Here is an 18690-nt window from a genome sequence, read left to right as displayed (position 1 = left end):
CAAGGACACTTTTATTCATGCCACCTAGCGTTATTACGAAAAGTGTATCACCAGAGACGCTTTTAAATATTTTAAATATGTATTGTGGCCGTGAGTAGGTCACAGCTGACTGGACAGGTGTTGGTGTGTGGCTTGTGTTCGCTTAATAATACAGATGTTGATTCCCATAGGGAATTTAAAATATTTGTCCCGAATGAGTAAATTTATAAATACCAATATAATGGTCCGTTATATTGGTATTTGTGTTCGCTTGTCGGCGAGATGGAGTGTGCGTGACCTTGGCTCGTGGACAAGAACAAGTTTTTTTACGTGAAGATGGTGGCCGGCCGACTAACAAAATAAAAATAAAAAAATGAAGGTTGGCGAGAGAAAAAAAGTTGCTAGCGCGTGTCACTTGTAATTGCGAGGAACGATATAAATGAAATATTTATAATATCTTTGGTGGCATGACATGCATAATTACAGAACGCTCAAGGATTAAATTAAAATAAACTGGATAAATAATAGCACATTTAGACGATATAAATTAAAAACTAAAAATTTTGAACTAATTTACACGACCTTTTGGCTAAAATGGTGATAAAATTATATATTCATACGGTAGAAGTATTTAGTATCTAAATTGACTTTACTTCCGTGCATGCGTACCAGACATGATATTTAAGTCATGTGATAAGAGTACTCACTCTCACATACTGACGTGTTCCCGAACTATCATCTTCAGTCGCTCAGAGTCCTTGCCAGCAAGACTTTCAATGTAGAACATCGTGAATACTGTCGCCAGGAATAGTGGCTTCACTCCTGTGCTCTACACGTCTGATAATAGTCTACAACGTAGAACAGTGCTGTGATCAGACGTCGAATGTGCAGATATTAATCCCTTAAGTACGTGTCATTTCCAAAATACAGTTACGTGTGTGTTTGGAGTTTATTCTAAAACACTTTGTGTTAGTTTCAGCTTTCTCACGAGTGAACGTGGAGGACCTGGACTTGATCATTTCCAGAAGAGGACGGAACTTTGTAATATGGATTACCTGTGCTTCACCATGAAGTTCTAAAACCATCTACCACCGTCGGCGGCGTCGGGATGCAGATTCTTTCATCCTAGCATGGCTGATTGAGAATCCAGACTTCCAGACGTGAAGATAACTCCTTAAGTTAAGTCGATTACATCTCATTTATATCTGTTCTATGTAGTTTTGTTCTATTCTTTCTTTCTTCTTAGTAATTTATTTTGACACATTTTATGGCTGTATCTTTTGCTCGGATATGTCGTAAAATTAGCACATGCGATTGTTTAATGACCATGTGGCCGTGAATTTGACAGCGAGGGTTCTGATAGAGTTATCCATGTGTTATCGAAAGCATCTTTGCTTATTGAGTGAATTTCGTTACGAATATGAGTTGATTTATGTCCGATGAATTTAATGAAAGGATATTTTGTCAATATTTTCAATATTTTCCTTGAAACAGAACTTCTACTTGTACCTCGTGTCTGAGATAACGTGTCAACGGGATATCAAGTCTGAATTCTATGTATGAATTTAATGAGAATATGTGCATTGTGGCATGTGATAATTAATTGGGTTAATTAATCATCGAGACACATTTAAGTGGATATTATGCATTTGTAGGACGATGGTAGGTTCTTATATTTCGTGGCTACACATATTTGATATTAGGATGCGACAAGTTAGAGTCGTCACTGTGGTACACTGTACGTGTAAAGTATATGGAATAATTGCGCATGATATGAATCTTCGTGAAACTTGAGTTTTTCACATGTTAATGTCGTAATATTATTAAGCCTGATGTTGATTATGTTGTAATGTGAATATGGATTATTCGAGACGAATGCAGTGTAGTCTAATATTAGTGTCGTCAGATGAAGAAAATGAAAAGTCCATGTTAATCGATGTACTTCTTAATTCGTGAGAATATCCCAATTTTGCTCAAGTAATTTAATAATTTCAAGTTGAAGGTACAGGTGAATGTTCGCGAAGGCCTTAGGTCTGAAGAACAGATCTTCGATGAAATATCTCAATAATATTTGATTCGTGACTAGGCAAGTTCATTCGTTAATGTAATTTTTCGCTCTCATGAGGTAACTCGATCTTGTTGGAACGTAATAAATCTGTTAACAGATGAGTGATATAGTTGATCGACACTCGTCGACATGTAAATATTGTAGATATTTTCTTCTTGATAATCACAGTCTTCTTGATAATTTCAGTAGTTAGCTGTAGATGTAGTAATTTGCTAGTAGTTAGAGAATTATTTTCTATGTGTTTTGTTCTGATAATGTGTGACACTTTGATATTATCGATGGATAGTGGATGGGATTTCCACATGGATGATATTCTCTCCATATATGAATGTTCGTAAGCTCAGAAGGCGTTTTATTTTGTTCAATTATTGATCAGATGCTTAAAGTTCAGTATTAATTCTCACGAAAAGAGATGTGTGACGACGGGAACAGATATATCCGACGTCTCGGATTAACTTAGAGAAAACAAAGGCAAATTCAACTTTTCATTTTATAACTACAAAATTGTTAATATAATGAATGTAAATTTTATTTTGCTATAACTGTTAACTTATTGAATCTTGGATATTTCTTTATTATACTCGTTCTTACAATTACTGCATTTTTTCCAGATTGTCGATGAAGGCTTGGCCCAGACCCCATTTTTCTGAATAACAATTTTTTATTCAACTTTAAAGTAATAATTTAATGATTTTAAAGACAATAAAGAAAATTAACAATGTAAAATACTCTGTTAGAATATTAGGGAAAACAACTGCCGTGTACCATCCCATTTGTTTGCATTTAGGTTTGTTACATCAAGAGCCATATTAAATTACATACAATAGTGATCACAGTCATAATCACAGACTTCAGGATGGCTAATATTTCATTTAATTCAATAAAAGTGTCATTTGTTTTATACCTTGAACATGCTTATTCGATGAACCCTATGTTAATCCTGCCACATTCATTTATTTTTATAAGCCTACAGCCATCGAACTGAGCACCCCTGGGGTGTCTCGTGTTCGCTGACTGACTACGTCGGGAACAGTATATTAGTTAATAAGTTTTTTAAACACAATTGTAATTTAAGTATTATCCACACACATTACCTTACCCCCCAACCTCTCTTTTAGAGCACCTAGAGCAGGCCTTTCCAACTCGAGCACTTAGTTCTGGGGCGCACCAGCGCTGCACTCAGCAGCACCGTTCCCCTCCTTCCCCACCTACTCCACGCAATACATTGTATTTTACATCAAGAACAATTATGAGCAAAAAACTTTCGCAACTTTAAATCAGTTATGGATACTGTGTCAAAATGTGCAAATTTCTGCAGAAAGCAAGGTTTGAACCATCGGCAGTTCAAAGAATTTTGAGAAGATCTCGAGGCAGAATGTAGCGACATTCTCTTTTATTGTATTGTGCGCTGGTTAAGTTGCGTGAAAGTGCTAGCAACCTTCTTTGCAGTAATTGAAGAATTGCTCTGTTCATAGAGATGAACTAACAATGGGTAGCTGATCTCGCATTCTTGGCGGACATAACGTCTTATTTGAATGATTTAAATATTTAATTCCAAGGGAGAAACACAGTGGTTAGCACCATGTGTGAAAGAATTACTGCTTTCAAAATGCAGTGTTTGTTATTGAAAAGTCAGCTTGAAGCCGGAAATTTTGACAATTTTACTTCATTAAAATCATTACATTTGTCTACTTACGAAAATCTTAGAGAGTATCAGACGTCATTACAGATTTTGCATCATGAATCCAATGCCCAATTCAAAGAAATGAATGATATGGCACCTCAACTCCAAATATGCATGACCCCATTTTCAGCGCGTCCTGAAAATCACCATCATGTTTCCAAACAGGGCTGATAAAACTTCAGTGCAACGCAATCCTAAAGGACAGGTACTACCACTACAACGGTGGTTTAATTTACTTTTACAAAGGTGTTCATCCACAAGAATTTCCCTGACTTCATGCACTTGCCTTAAAATTGACGTGAATGTTCGGTACAACTTATGCATGCGAACAGATGTTTTCAATTCTGAATTTAAATACATGTAGAACTAGGACTTCTCTGTCTGATGTAGTCTTAGAGTTTTTACTGCCAAATCGATTGTACCCAATATTAGTAAATTAGTTGCCGCAAAACAATGTCAACAATCGACTTAAACGCTAAATGTACCTTAAGGCAAACGCAATGTGTGTACAGAATAAATTGTTTGTTTATGTGTTCACAGAATTGTCATGAATAATATTGTTTTCGTAAGCTGCGCGCTGACTTGACAACCTGTGGTTCTGTTTCCGACACTTCCCCTCCTTCCCCCACCACCTCATTGGGGCTATAGCACAGCGCCGGTGCCGGTGCCGCTGCCGGGGCCGGCCAGGGCCATGGGAGCACCCGAGTTGGAATCGCATGACCTAGAGCAATAGTTTTTAGGATCCCATGGGACATAGTTTTAACATTTAATGTGCTTACTGTCCAAATGTTTTCATCTAAGCTATCTTTATACAGCTGAAGATGACCACTAAGTGGTCAAAACATGTTCTGTGTGTGCTAATGTATTTTTAATTTTTCCCAAGGCAAAAATAAAGTATTGATTACGTGGTTTTAATTTGTTGAAGTAGAGGCATTTACAAATTTGACAGTTTTTTGGCCCTGTAGATTGATATTAAAATTGACGATGCTGTGTCTGGTCTAGAATCCAATCAACGACTCTATTCTACTTATACTGCAGAGCCAAAAAGCCAAGCTACTTAGCCAAGGATATAAAGGAAAAATAAGAGGCACAAATTTAATGCACTTAATAGAGGGAGTATATTTTAAGACTTCATAGCAGCGTACTGAGCCATAGGAGAACAGAGAAAGCGGTAACAGCAAGCGCAGTGCCCAGAATGGCGACCAGATGTAGACTTCTCAAAGAAGTGGCATGATTGTGCCTATAGAAACTAAACGAAACTGAATTCACCAGCTATAAACATGCTTGGAAAAAAATAAATAAACTGGTAGAAGAAACTAGACTCACCAGTATTTACAAAAAATGTCTAAAGTGATCTCCTTGAGCTGCAATGCAAGCTTCACATCTTGTAATGAGATTTCAAACACACTTTGGAGTCCTTGGACACTGATAGAACGCACAATGTTCCTAATTTCGATTTTTTTAAATTCTTCTGCAGTTTGAGAATTATCCCTGTAACCTTTGAAATTTCCTCACAGACAAAAGTTTAATTTGGTTAAATCAGACAAACAAGGGGAACATTGGCCTTTACTGATGATCTGATCATCATCGAACACTTCCTGCAACCATCGCATAGCTATGCACTGTATTGGCCGTCGCACCATCCTGCTGGAAATAGCCATACTTTGTTTTCTTCTTCAGTCAGTACTGCAAAAAATGGTTTGAGAATGTTGTGAATATAATGGTTGTAAACAATCGCGTCCTGAAAATATATCAGACCGATAACACCCAGGGGAACAGAAAAACATGGTTGTCTGTTGCACGAGATTTTTCAACTGCTTCTATGTATTTTGGTATCGTCAATTTCAAATACGAAGTCAGTTTTCCTCTGCATACAATCCAATTGTCATACAATATGATTTGCATTATTGTCACAGATTTTTGTTTCACAATGAAGTTATGGTACTACTACTACTACTACTACTACTACTACTACTACTACTACTACTACTACTACTACTACTACCCATAATGACATTATGACATCAAATCAATGACCAACTTACTAAAATATTCTGACCATAACTGGATCATTTGTGTGGATCTTAAAATGGTGAACTTCCTCCTTGGACAACAGAAAGGTTTCAGAAAATATCCTTGCTACCCATGCATGTGGGATAGCCATGCTCGGGAGAAATACTGCACACAGAAGGAGTGGCCCAAACATGAAACTCCCGAAGTAGGGATGCCAAATATTGTGAATGAACCTATTGTCAGCCGAGACAATAGTCTTCCTCTCTCTTCATATCAAGCTTGGCTTGTTGAAGCAATTTGTAAAGGCTCCAAATACTGAAAATGAATATTTTCAACACGTTTCTGCCTTTCCTGGTCTGTCATTCGAGAAAATAAAAGCAGGTGTGTTTGATGGTCCTCACATTTGATCCCTTATACGTGAAGAGGAATTTGTCAGGAAGATGGATCAAAAGGAGAGAGCAGCATGGATGCGTTTTGTAGCAGTTATTAAGAACGTCCTTGGTAACACAAAGGCAGAAAACTATGCATTTCTGATTCAAAGGATGCTAAAGGCATTTTGTGATCTTGGATGCAACATGAGTAAATAAGATGCACTTCTTGAATAGCCATCTTGATCAATTTCCCGAAAACCTTGGGGATGCTAGCGATGAGTAGGTGGAACGCTTCCAACAAGACCTGAAGACAATGGAAGAGTGTTATCAAAGGTGATGGGACATGGATATGATGGCAGACTAATGCTGGAGTATCAACCGAGACTGCCCTGAGCAAGTTCAAAAAAGCAAGGGTTACAAGCGCAAATTCTTGCTTGATTGAATTTTGCATGCCCTCTATGTCACATTGCTGAAAATGAAAACGAAAATCCACAGCCTGTTTCCAGTCATTCGACCAGATCAGCAGTTCATTATTCATGTTGTTTGAGTCATCAGTCCATAGACTGGTTTGATACAGCTCTCGATGCCACCCTAGCCTGTGCTAACCTTCTCATTTCTACATAACTACATCCTAAATCTGCTCTACTTTGCTTGTCATATTCGTATCTTAGTACACTCCTACCGTTCTTACCACCTACACTTCCTTCAAAAACTAACTGTACAAGTCCTGGGGAGGGGGGTGTCTTCCCGCATCACGCTCACTTGTTTCTCTCCCTGGCCACCTTCTGCGTGACGTCATGGGAAATGAAGACAGCACTCGCCCGTCCTGCTGACACGTATTACCACTACAGTCTAAAATGGTCATAACTTCTGAACCATTCACGCAAATAATGTCCTGACAAGGTTACTGTAACCCTCATAATATACTGGAGGAGGTCAAACAATTTACTTCGATGAGCAATTCGAGGATAATATCGAAATATTTATTTAATTTTAAGGAGTTATATTTTTTACTGCGGACTATAGCATAAAATCGCTTCTAGAGGACAACTGTTTGGAAATACAATTCGTACGCATACACTTGGGATCTATCGTTGATGGTTCACGCAGTGTAAGCCAAGAAAGCAAGTGACCGATCGACCGACATTTTTGGCTCTTTCTACGTATTTACTGTATACCGGACCACAGATACTGTATTATTTCACGACCCTCGAAATATATTCAGAAATATAAGTTATTAGCCCATAATAATGTTAATGTTATTGGTTTTACGTCCCACTAACTATGAATTTGAACACCTTCACTACCGGACTGAGACAGGATCGAACCTGCCATGTTGGGCTAAGAAGGCCAGCGCTCTACCATCTGAGGTGCTACTCAGCCTGGCTATTAGCACATAATTTTATAGTGGTTCACGACGTGAACAGCGTTCGCGTTGTCAGTATCTGAAGTAGAACCACTGTACTGATAACAATGCAGTCAACATATTATGGAAACATGTGTGGTGCTATAAATTGTCGGCACGTAAAAGAACTCCCGTGGGACAAAATTACGGCACCTCGAGTCTCAGAAAACCGTAAATGTTGTTAGTGAGACGTAACACAAATAACATTATTATTATTTTGCATATTATAAAGACAATAACGCCAACAAGCATCATAGCCAGTTAGTTTGCTACTGTGATGGCATAACAATACTTCGTCAGCAATGCTTGGTTGCTGATACACTTTGTAATAAACTCTTGAATATCTCCATTATTACAGCTTGTACGATAAAAAGGTGTCGCATATAAATGACTGAATGAAAATCATATTTTCTATAATTATTGTTATGTGCTAATAGCCGGGCTGAGTAGCAACTCAAATGGTAGAGCACTGGCCTTCTTAGCCCAACTTGGCAGATTCGATCCTGTCTCAGTCTGGTGGTGAAGGTGCTCAAATACATAGTTACTGGGAAGTAAAATCCAATAACTTTCACATTATTATGTACTAATAACTTATATTTCTGAATATATTTCGAAGCTCGTGAAATAATACAGTATCCGTGATCTGATATACAGTACATGCGAAGAAAGAGACAAAAATGTTGTGCGAGAAGACACCTGTTGCTGGATCTCGGTTATTTCAAAAGGGGGGTCTCACACATCCCAGTCATGAGTGGTTAACATAGCCCAGTTCAAAATTACATTTGGTGTGTTTCACGGTAAGACTGTATCCAGATGCAAAAACGTAATGAAAACTCTTATTTCTATTATTAAGTCAAAATTTCCAGTATTCCATGACAAAGTAATTTGTCTGTACGTAAGGACCAGGACATTTATTAGGATACGGCATTTAAATGCAAAGAGTAAGGAGCTAACACTGAGAAAATATGTCAATAAGAAGGCTAAGCTTTGGGCTGGTTCATCAAGTAATTAAGTCTCCTGACACGTACGTTTTAATACTTTAATATAGTAATTCCATAAAGATGTCAATATGATGCATATATTCCTATGCCATTTGATCTAAATATTTACTTCATCAGGAAATAAATGAATTATTTTGAGTTGCATAGCAATATTTTATTTCTAATCGTATTATAAGTCATGTATTTGATAGTTGATGTTCTACCTGCTCAGCATGTGACAAAATTTAACTCATTTTCATGTTTTTAAATCTACTGGAAGTACCGTTACTTATCGAATGGGACTAAACCAGTCTATTATTTGATGAAAGATTGGGAAGACGTTTCACAGGCGCGAGAACTGACAGGCTTTCTGTACAGCGACTTTGTACCTTACTCGCTATCATTCATATCACGTGACGTCATAGCGCTCCAGCCAATGGGAACTTCAACCGCCAGAGTAGCCTACCTAGTAGTGTAGTTACCTTGAGTCCTGGGTGTCTTAAGATGTGCCCTATCATTCTATCCCTTCTTCTGGTCAAATTTAGCCAAATCTATCTCTTACCAATTCAATTCAGTATCTCTTCATTCATGATTCTATCCACCCATCTCACCTTCAGCATTCTTCTGCAACACCACATTTCAAAAGCTTCTATTCCCTTTCTGTTCTCAGCTAGTTATCGTCCATGTTTCACTTCCATACAATGCCACGCTCCAGACAGAAGTCTTCAAAAACACCTTTCTAATTCCTATATCAATGTTCAAAGTGAACAAATTTCTTTTTTTAAGAAAGGCCTTCCTTGCTTGTGCTAGTCAGCATTTTATGTCCTCTTTACTTCTACTATCATTAGTCATTTTACTACCCAAGTAACAATATTCATCTACTTCCTTTAAGACTTCATTTCCTAGTCTAACATTTCCTGCATCACCTGATTTTGTTCCACCGCACACCATTAATTTTGTTTTGGACTTATGTATTTATTTTCATCTTGTATTCCTCCAAGACTCTATTCATTCCATTCAGCAATTTATCCAGATCTTTTGCAGTCAGATAAAACAACAATATCATCAGCAAATCTCAAGGTTTCGATTTCCTCTCCTTGGACTTTGATTCCCTTTACAAATTCCTCTTTGATTTCCTTTATCGCCTGTTCTATGTAAACATTGAAAAGGAGGGGTAACAAATTGCAGTCTTGCCTCACTCCTTTCTGGATTGCTGCCTCTCTTTCAAAGCCCTCAATTCTCATCACCGCAGACTGATTTTTGTATAGATTGTAGATAAATCTCCTTTCTCGGTATCTGACCCCGATCACCTTCAGAATTTCAAACAGCTTGGTCTAATCAACATTATCGAATGCCTTTTCTAGATCTACAAAAGCCATGTACGTGGGCTTGTCTTTCTTAATTCGGTCCTCTAAGATCAGATGTAAAGTCAGGACTGCTTCACATGTTCCCACATTTCTTCTGAAGCCAAATAGATCTTCTCCCAACTCAGTTTCAACTTGTCTTTCCATACTTCTGTAAATAATGTGTTAAAATTTTGCGGCCATGAGATACTAAACTAATGGAGCGGTAGTTATCACACATGTCAGAACCAGCTTTCTTGGGAATAGGTATAACAATATTCTGCCTAAAATTGAACGACACTTCTCCTGTATAATACATCTTACACACTAGACGGAATAACCTCTCCATGCTGGTTTCTCCTAAGGCAGTAAGTAATTTTGAGGGTATGTCATCAATTCTTGGTGCCTTGTTCCTACTCAGGTCTCTCAAAGCTCTGTTGAATTCTGACCTCAAAATTGGGTCTTCCATGTCATCAGCATCAATAGACTCTTCTTGTTCCAGAACCCTATCATCTACCTCTTTACCTTGATGCAACGGCTGAATATGTTCCTGCCATCTTTCTGACTTCTCTTCTTTCCCTAAAAATGGTTTTCCATCTGGGCTTTTAATCTTCATACACCTAGTTTTCCTTTCTCCAAAGGTTTCCTTGATTTTCCTGTATGCAGCATCTACCTTTCCTAAGACCATACAGCCTTCAATATCCTTGCACTTCTTCAGCCGTTCTTCCTTAGATGTCCTGCACTTTCTATCTACTTCATTCTTTATTCGCCTGTAATCCTTTCTGCCCTCCTAATTTTTTTATTCTTGTACTTTCGTCGTTTGTCAGTCAGGACTAGTATCTCTTGAGCTATCCACTGTTTCTTAGTTAATCTTTCCTTTCTTCCTAACTTTTCTTCAGCAGCCTTACTGATCTCATTCTTCATGACTATCCATTCTTCCTCCACTGTGTTTCCTTCAGCCTTTTCATTCAGTCCTTTTGTTACATGTTCCTTGAAACAATCCCTCACACACTTTTCTATCAACGTGTCTAGATCCCATCTCCTTGCATTCCTTCCTCTCTTCAATTTCTTCCATTTCAGATGGCATTTAATGACCAACAGGTTGTGGTCAGAGATCACATCTCCTCCTGGGATAGTCCTGCAATCCAACACCTGGTTACTGAATCTCTGCCTAATCATAATGAAGTTTATTTGATAACTTCCAGTGTCTCCAGATCTCGTCCATGTATACAGGCGCCGTTTTTGGTGTTTGAAGGAAGTGTTAGCAAGGACTAAATTATGATCGGTGCAGAATTCAACCACCTGGCTTATTCTTTCATTCCTTTTCCCCAATCTGAATTCTCCTACTATGCTAACATCTCTTCCTGGCCTACCACTGCATTCTGGTCTCCCATCACAATTAGATTTTCAGCGCCTTTTACATATTGTATTAATTCTTGTATCTCTTTGTATATTCTTTCGATTTCTTCATCATCTGCTGAACTCGTAGGCATATGGACCTGCACTATTGTGGTGGGAATTGGCTTGGTGTCTATCTTGACAACAATAATCCTTTCACTACGCTGGTCATAGTAGCTTACCCGCTGCCCAGTTTCTTATCCATTATTAAACCATCTCCTGCATATCCCCTGTGTGATTTTGTGTTGATAATCCTGTAGTCGCCTGACCAAAAATCCTGCTCTTCCTGCCAATGCACTTCACTTATACCAACTAAAACTAACTTTAGTCTATCCATCTCCCTTTTCAGATTCTCTAACCTACCACAACGATTCAAACTTCGGTCAGTGTCCATCTTCCTGTAGTCCCCACTTGTCCCCGGAACGGGGGACTATTTTACCTCCGGAATATTTCACCAGGGAGGAAGCCATCATACAGAGAGAGCTGCATGTCCTTGGGAGTTAAGTTACGGCTGTAGTTTCGTTGCTTTCAGCCGTGTAGCAGCGTCAACATGGCTAAGCCATGTTAAGTAATATTACAAGACCATATTAGTCAATCATCTAGACTGCCGCCCTTGCAACTTCCGAAAGGCTGCTAACCCTCTTTTGATGAACCATTCATTAGTCTGGTCTCTTGATAGATACCCATCCAATATGGTTGCACCTACGGCTCGGCTATATGCTTCCTTAGGACACGCAAGCCTCCCCACCGCGGCAAGGTCACATGGTTCCCAGGGGAGGGCATTATTCACCGCTGCAATTAATATCTTCCATCCATATTTACATATCAATGATATGTATGATGCAGAAGAGCAGAAGAGACAAAATAAGGAATGAGAAAATCCGGGAAGAAATTGGAGTGGAAAAAATGAATGATAGAATAGAGAAGAGCCGATTAAGATGGTTTGGGCAAATAAAGCAAATTAGTGATGAAAGATGCCAAAAAAGGTGATGGAAATGCAAATGCAAGGAAGGAGAAACCGCGGACGACCACGATTGAGATGGAAGGACACAATCCAACGCAGTATTAGAGAAAGAATCCTGGGCTGGGACACAATGTTGGAGGAGGAGTGGTGGAAAGACCAAAGAAAGTGGAGAGGAAACATATTTGCCCCTACCCGGCTACAGCTGGATGATGATGATGATGATGATGATGATGATGATGATGATGATGATGATGATGAAACATTATTTAGGCATTGTAAGAACTCTTGTGTTAAATTAGTGGCATTCTGTGGCACAAGGAGGGGGCAATCTTGGTTAAGCAAGAGAACTAAATATAGAGAAAGTTGTGTGGGAAGTTGGTTTGCCCAACATGACGTGTAACTCCCAACAGTTTTCAAGGCGATAGTACGCCAATGTTGAGCATCACAATTTTGAAAACGGCGTGCCACATGTGACAAATGGAAGATTGTGATTAGCTAGGACAGAGAAAACCACGTGGCTTGAATAGTTTATTTTACAGCTGGTTTGCCGGAAGGTTGGTCTTATTGGTCTTGACCATCAGCTTAGATGTATTTTGAATTCATGTGCGATGGATCTTCCTCCTCAAAATTTCATCCAAATATTTCCTTTTGTATAGGCCTACCAGAACCAACGATCACATCTACAAAAAAGTATTGAAATAGTTACATGGTAAAATTAACAACTTCACAATGCATGCCTCAAGTAAAGAAATAGAGCACGTATTATGTTTATAAGGTTACAGATTATTTCTGCAGCTTACTTACATTTTCTTGTCACGTTGAAATGCAAAGAAACACTTCAGATTCTTCTGGAATTCATAATAATTTCATCCAAGTGCAGTCCAAGTCTTTCCATTCCTATTTATGCCAAAGAAGTATGGATAGCACTTTCTGTACATGTGCCTAATAAGCTTGCATTGGCATGAACACAAAGAGTTTTGTGTATAAATCCCCACCGCTCATGCACAGCAGAGCCAAGGCCGGTTAGATGGCTCCCCCCCCCCCAAGAACCGCAGCTCACGTGGCTGTCTGGCTCACTTCCGTCTTTCACTTCCCACACTGAGGATAATTACTTCATTCCAGAATTTCACAATCTTATGAATAAGTTTGAGACTACAGTTTCAGTACTAAACCAGAAAACATATACAAAGATGTACAGTGTTAAGAGAAGGACAATTAGACAAAACTGGTGCAAAACTTCAAGTTCACCATGAAAATCACTACTGAAAATAGCACAGAAATTTGGGGTTTCAATGACTTCTGCACATACAATATTAAAACTCAAACCTTACAAATGAACATGTTCATAATTTAAAACCAGCTGATCATACAGCACATGCAATAAACATTTGGGTCATCTGAATCGTGTCAATTGAAATGTGTTTACCCGGTACAATGCACGTTTAGCTGCAAAATGACAACATTTCCAGTATTTGTTACGAGGTAAGAATTTAGTTTAATTTCTTATACTGCATATGCAGATTTGCAGATTTAAGAAACAAAGTCTGTGTACAGGCCGGCTGTGGCCAGGGGGGCCGCAGGTGTGGAGAAAGCTAGCCAGCCGGCCTGTCTTGACCTCAGCCGCATGCGAGCACTCAGGTTTTAAATGGAAAACCCCTGCAAATGCAACTAAATCTTTAAAACAGAAGTAATTTTATTACTATATTGTCATAAACACAGCATCTCCAATAGAGAGATTGGTTTCACTTGGTCATGCTATTTGAAGATTCATTACTGTATATCCACTGAATTTGATAACATATCAACAAAGCAAGAAACAAATAATATTCTGGAAGATGAATTTCTAATTAAGAGCCTCTGGCCACATAAAACATTTGCTCACATTTGGCTCACGAAATTGAACTGATTCCCCTGTAGCATGAAATGTAGTTATTTGCAGCACCAGCAGAGCAACTGAATCCTTCATAAATCTATAGAACAGCCATGTGATTATTCATACACATGCTCTGTGTTAGGAAGTTATGCTGAAGTACTTAGTAGAGGATTTGAAGATCTTTATGCATTAACATATATGAACGGGAGCGTGTGTTAGTATAACTATCTGCCAAATGCCACAATTCAATTAGGCAATTACTGTGCACTTGCTACAAAAAAAAAAAAAAAAAAAAAGGAAAACAAAACATAAAATGCAATTAAATGACAATTGTGACGTACCTACAATTTCAAATTAAAATATACGTACATTAAATGGCTTTCTAGATCCTAAATATTCTTGCACCCAAGTTGACCCAACGGCTTCCAAGTCTGGCTCATCAGCAGCAGTAGGGCCTCGTGGGGTTGGAACTTGAGGAAACTCCCCAGATTCAATTTGGGTCATTTCTTGGAACAAAGAATCCATGCAAAAGGATCGAGCCTTTGGGCCATAGACCTCTTCCAGGTATTCTTGCACCAACTGGAGGAAACAAAAGCCATCTGTTATATCCACATATACCAATACAGTCATAACCAAACTCAAATAATGTATTTTTGAAAGAAAAAACTACTCTAGAAATGGAATTTGAAAAATCAACAAAGCAAGATACAAATAATATTCCAAACGATGAACTTCTAATGAAGATACAAAATATTTGCTCACATTTGGGTCATCAAGTAAAACTCTGATTTCCATGTTTAGATGGTCAATCAATTCTTCAGAATCTGAATGATGCCCCTGATAAGGGTGACAGTTTGATGGTGAAATAAAGAGGCCCACACTACCTTGTAATCACCTTTTCTTCATGTCACACACAGACAGGTCTTACGGCAACGATGGGATAGGACTGGGAAGGAAGCAACCATGGCCTTAATTATGGTACAGCCCACCATTTTCCTGATGTGAAAATGGTAAACCACAGAAAATTATCAAGGCTGCTGACAGTGGAGTTCAAACCCATTCCCTCCCGAATCCAAGCTGACAGCTACATTACCCAAACCATGCAGCCAACTAGCTCTTTATCACCTAAAATCCTAGAAGCATGCAAGGAAAAAGTAAGCAGGCAAGCAGTTTTGTGTCCGTTATTCTTAAGATCATTAACCACGGAACATAGAGCTTAATATGGACACTGAACCATAAGGGCAAGACTTTTCAATTTAAAATTACCACAAGTCTTGATAAGAATTTGAACTGTGGCCACTCTGGTAAGAACTCATTGCTGATATCACTTGGCTACCATGCACCCTCAACCCCAACCAAAACTTAAAAAAATAAAATTGTGTTGAGAGGCAGGTTGCAGTGACAGAACAATAGCTGGATTAGTTCCCAGTTTCAATTAGGAAAAAGAGTTGGAGTGAGATTGTTCATTATTTATATGGATTATTTCCTTAAAGATATTAGTAAGGTCAACAGCCAGTATTATGATGATCAAGCTGTAATGACTATGAAAAGCAGCCTAAAAATATCACAATTAGCAAGCAAAAACGCTTGTAGTATTACAAGAAATTTCATGTCATGTTAACAGGATTTCTAGCTTCAAGAGGAATTGAAGTCCCAGGGACACGACATTTTAAAAATCCTACATGTACTGGCCAGTATCTGAACTGCAGTTGCCTTGGTGAGAAGCCTGTGACTATGTCACTCAGCCATCACGCTCCCCAGAGAACATTAGCCAAGAGAATCTAGTATATCGAGATTTAAAGCTTGATAAGATTATCCAAACCTCTCACAGCCAATGTAACCTATTCTAGTGCACATAACAGTTACCAACACTAATAATGATTTTCCCACAAGCAGAAAAAAGAAAACAGTCCCTCAAACATGGAATTTACCTTTTTTGATAAAAGAAAGAAATCCTATTGTTTCATCCAAGCATAACCATTAAGATTTCAGGTAATACAATAAATATTATTAATACACTTCAATAATATCAATAAAAATAAACCTACAAAAACAGCAGAATGTAAATATTTAGTACACTTTCACTGAAAAGGGACGACAATTTGTTACTTAACATATATGATAAATCTTCAGACGTGTCACCATTTAAAAGTCAAAAATCAGGAGATTTTTTTTTTTTTTGCTATGGGCTTTACGTCGCACCGACACAGATAGGTCTTATGGCGACGATAGGCGATTATTATTTTCGTTACAAGTTGTTTTACAATGCACCGACACAGATAGGTCTTATGGTGATTATGGGATAGGAAAGGGCTAGGAGTGGGAAAGAAGCGTCGATGGCCTTAATTTAGGTACAGTCTCAGCAATCAGGAAATTAATTTATAAATACTGAAAGATTGCATGTATATATAAATACTGAAATACTGCATGTATCTGAACTTGAGAACACATTACTTATTTGTAACTAACTGCCTTAGGTGTTTTCATAAATTTCTGAACTATTCGCTTGAACAACACCTTTGCCCGTACGACTCGTATGTTAAGTCTGGTTCAGCTAAGAAAACCCAGAAGCTATTTCACATAAAATATCCAACTGAGATAATACCAAGTAAAAGAGCTATACACAAACTTGTTAACCATGTTAGAATGAAAGGAACGCTATTAGATTTGAAAAAGAAGCCTCGTCAAGTGCTTACTGATGATATGTCAGATACAGTAGTCTCCAACTCAAAAATATCTGAATATACGGAACTTAGTGCATCAGAACCTTCGGAATGTCAGTTGCAGCAGTTCAGAAAAAGGTTCTGGCAGATGCTGAAGCAGAAGAGGAAAAAATATCCATCAAGGATGAACCAACATGGACAGAAGAATCTGAAGACTCACCTTCAGGGGATTCAAAGAACAGTTATCAAGAGATAACTATGAACGTTAAGAAAAAACCTGTAGTTACCTTATTAGAGGAACCAACATTTGTCAGAGCCAAAACAAGAGCCTGAGGAGTATCTAGAAGGTGAAGAAGTGGCATCAGAAAAGAAGATTAAATGTAAGGAAGTTCATTTCAGATAGTTCATTTAAAATATTCTTTATAAGATATTGTGTATTTAATTTAAAATATTTAAAATATTCTTTATAAGATATTGTGTATTTAATTTATGCAGTGTACAATTACCCTTGTTTTCCATACACAAGTGGTCTGTTTGTATTCTAATATATCAACTGAAATAAGTGACCATACTGCTACCATGTCAGCATGTCCTGTCAAGTACATCCTGCTATTGTATGCGACAGTAAGCGGTACTACCTGCGACTGTTTGGCTGAGGGTTGGGCGGTCGTTACCAAACCTGAAAACTAAGGGAGAACCAATGGCTATGGGCAGAGGAGTTCACCCTTAGGGGGCTTGTTGAAGCCACTGTGTAGGAAATGACACATAAATTCAACAGGAAGCTGCTGCCTTACAGATGTGGCAGGAGACTGCTAAAGGATAAGCGTGATAACCCTGACAGAAAAAATCATCTCCAACGTTAGGCCTAGCAAGACAGTTGGAGAGTAACTGCAATCGCTTTCAACACTTGAGCCTTGGCAGTAAACTAAGAACTCGAAGTAGACAACAGCACCCGCAGACACATACCAGGTATGATGGCTTACAGCCAGATGATAGGCCAGGCATTGCAATTGTGCAACAACCCCAGAGAAGACAACACATGCGAATAGGAACAATCAAAGTACAGAACTTCACAGGAAATGTGAAGAATTAGTGGCCATCATGGAGAGAAGGAAAATATCAATCCTAGGACTGAGTGACAGACTCCTGCAGCCAGACCCACCGCGCAGCACTTCGAACCCACAGGCTCCGGCAGCCCAGCCCGTGCAGTGCCTTTCTCTTTCTGACGCGGCAGCGTACTGGCCCACAGCACTGGGCTCATACGGCCCACCGCAGTCCACCGCACTGGGTGGGCTCCGTGGAATAACCTTGAGTAGTTCTCCACAATAACATGTGCGCTGTGCACAACGAAATGTTCAAGTCACACTACTATTCGGATCATTCACTCTACGAATTCCGTACGCTATTAACATATTGCAAAGTAGGATAATCGCATTTTGAAATTAAACGGTAGATATTTCTCCTGCACTATAATAATAATAATAATAATAATAATAATAATAATAATAATAATAATAATTGAAAACAAACAGAAACTTTATTATAAACTAATATTCGTTTGCAATTGACATCAAGTTAACTGAAAATGAATCTAAATAACACGAAGCATATTCATAGGACTTCATTCTCATTTACCTCAAAATAAAATATAAACATAAATGACGTGCAATTTGCCAACAACAAAAGCAATCCTGAACGCAGCTTTTACTTAGTGTGAGTAGTTTATTGGTCATTGTTAATGTGGTGGAATGGAATTACTGTGAATGAAAAGAAGACCATCAGCATTGTCATGCGTTGACAATGAAGCCCCCTGAACTGCAATTTATCTCTGAAGCTGAACATGATGCTTGCATACATATTACTTTCTTAGCGATCTGGTGAAATTTTGGATAGTTTTGTCCATTTGTTCTCCAATAGGATGCTATATCTATCTTCTTGCATTCCACAAT

General features: G+C 38.4%; 1 protein-coding gene across 1 annotated transcript in view; it reads right to left on the bottom strand.

The window, feature by feature from the left end:
- LOC136863628 (peroxisomal targeting signal 1 receptor) overlaps nt 1-18690 on the bottom strand; it is a 282877-nt gene that overhangs the window by 204747 nt on the left and 59440 nt on the right. Inside the window, exon 3 of the mRNA XM_067139995.2 lies at nt 14448-14657. Coding sequence (XP_066996096.2) covers nt 14448-14657 — 210 coding nt within the window. The remainder of the gene's footprint in view (nt 1-14447; nt 14658-18690) is intronic.

This window comes from Anabrus simplex, chromosome 2 (genome assembly GCF_040414725.1).
Source record: "Anabrus simplex isolate iqAnaSimp1 chromosome 2, ASM4041472v1, whole genome shotgun sequence".
In the NCBI taxonomy this organism is placed as follows: Eukaryota; Metazoa; Arthropoda; class Insecta; order Orthoptera; family Tettigoniidae; genus Anabrus; species Anabrus simplex.
Note: the sequence above shows the minus strand (reverse complement) of the source record. Positions and strands in the feature narration are given on the sequence as shown.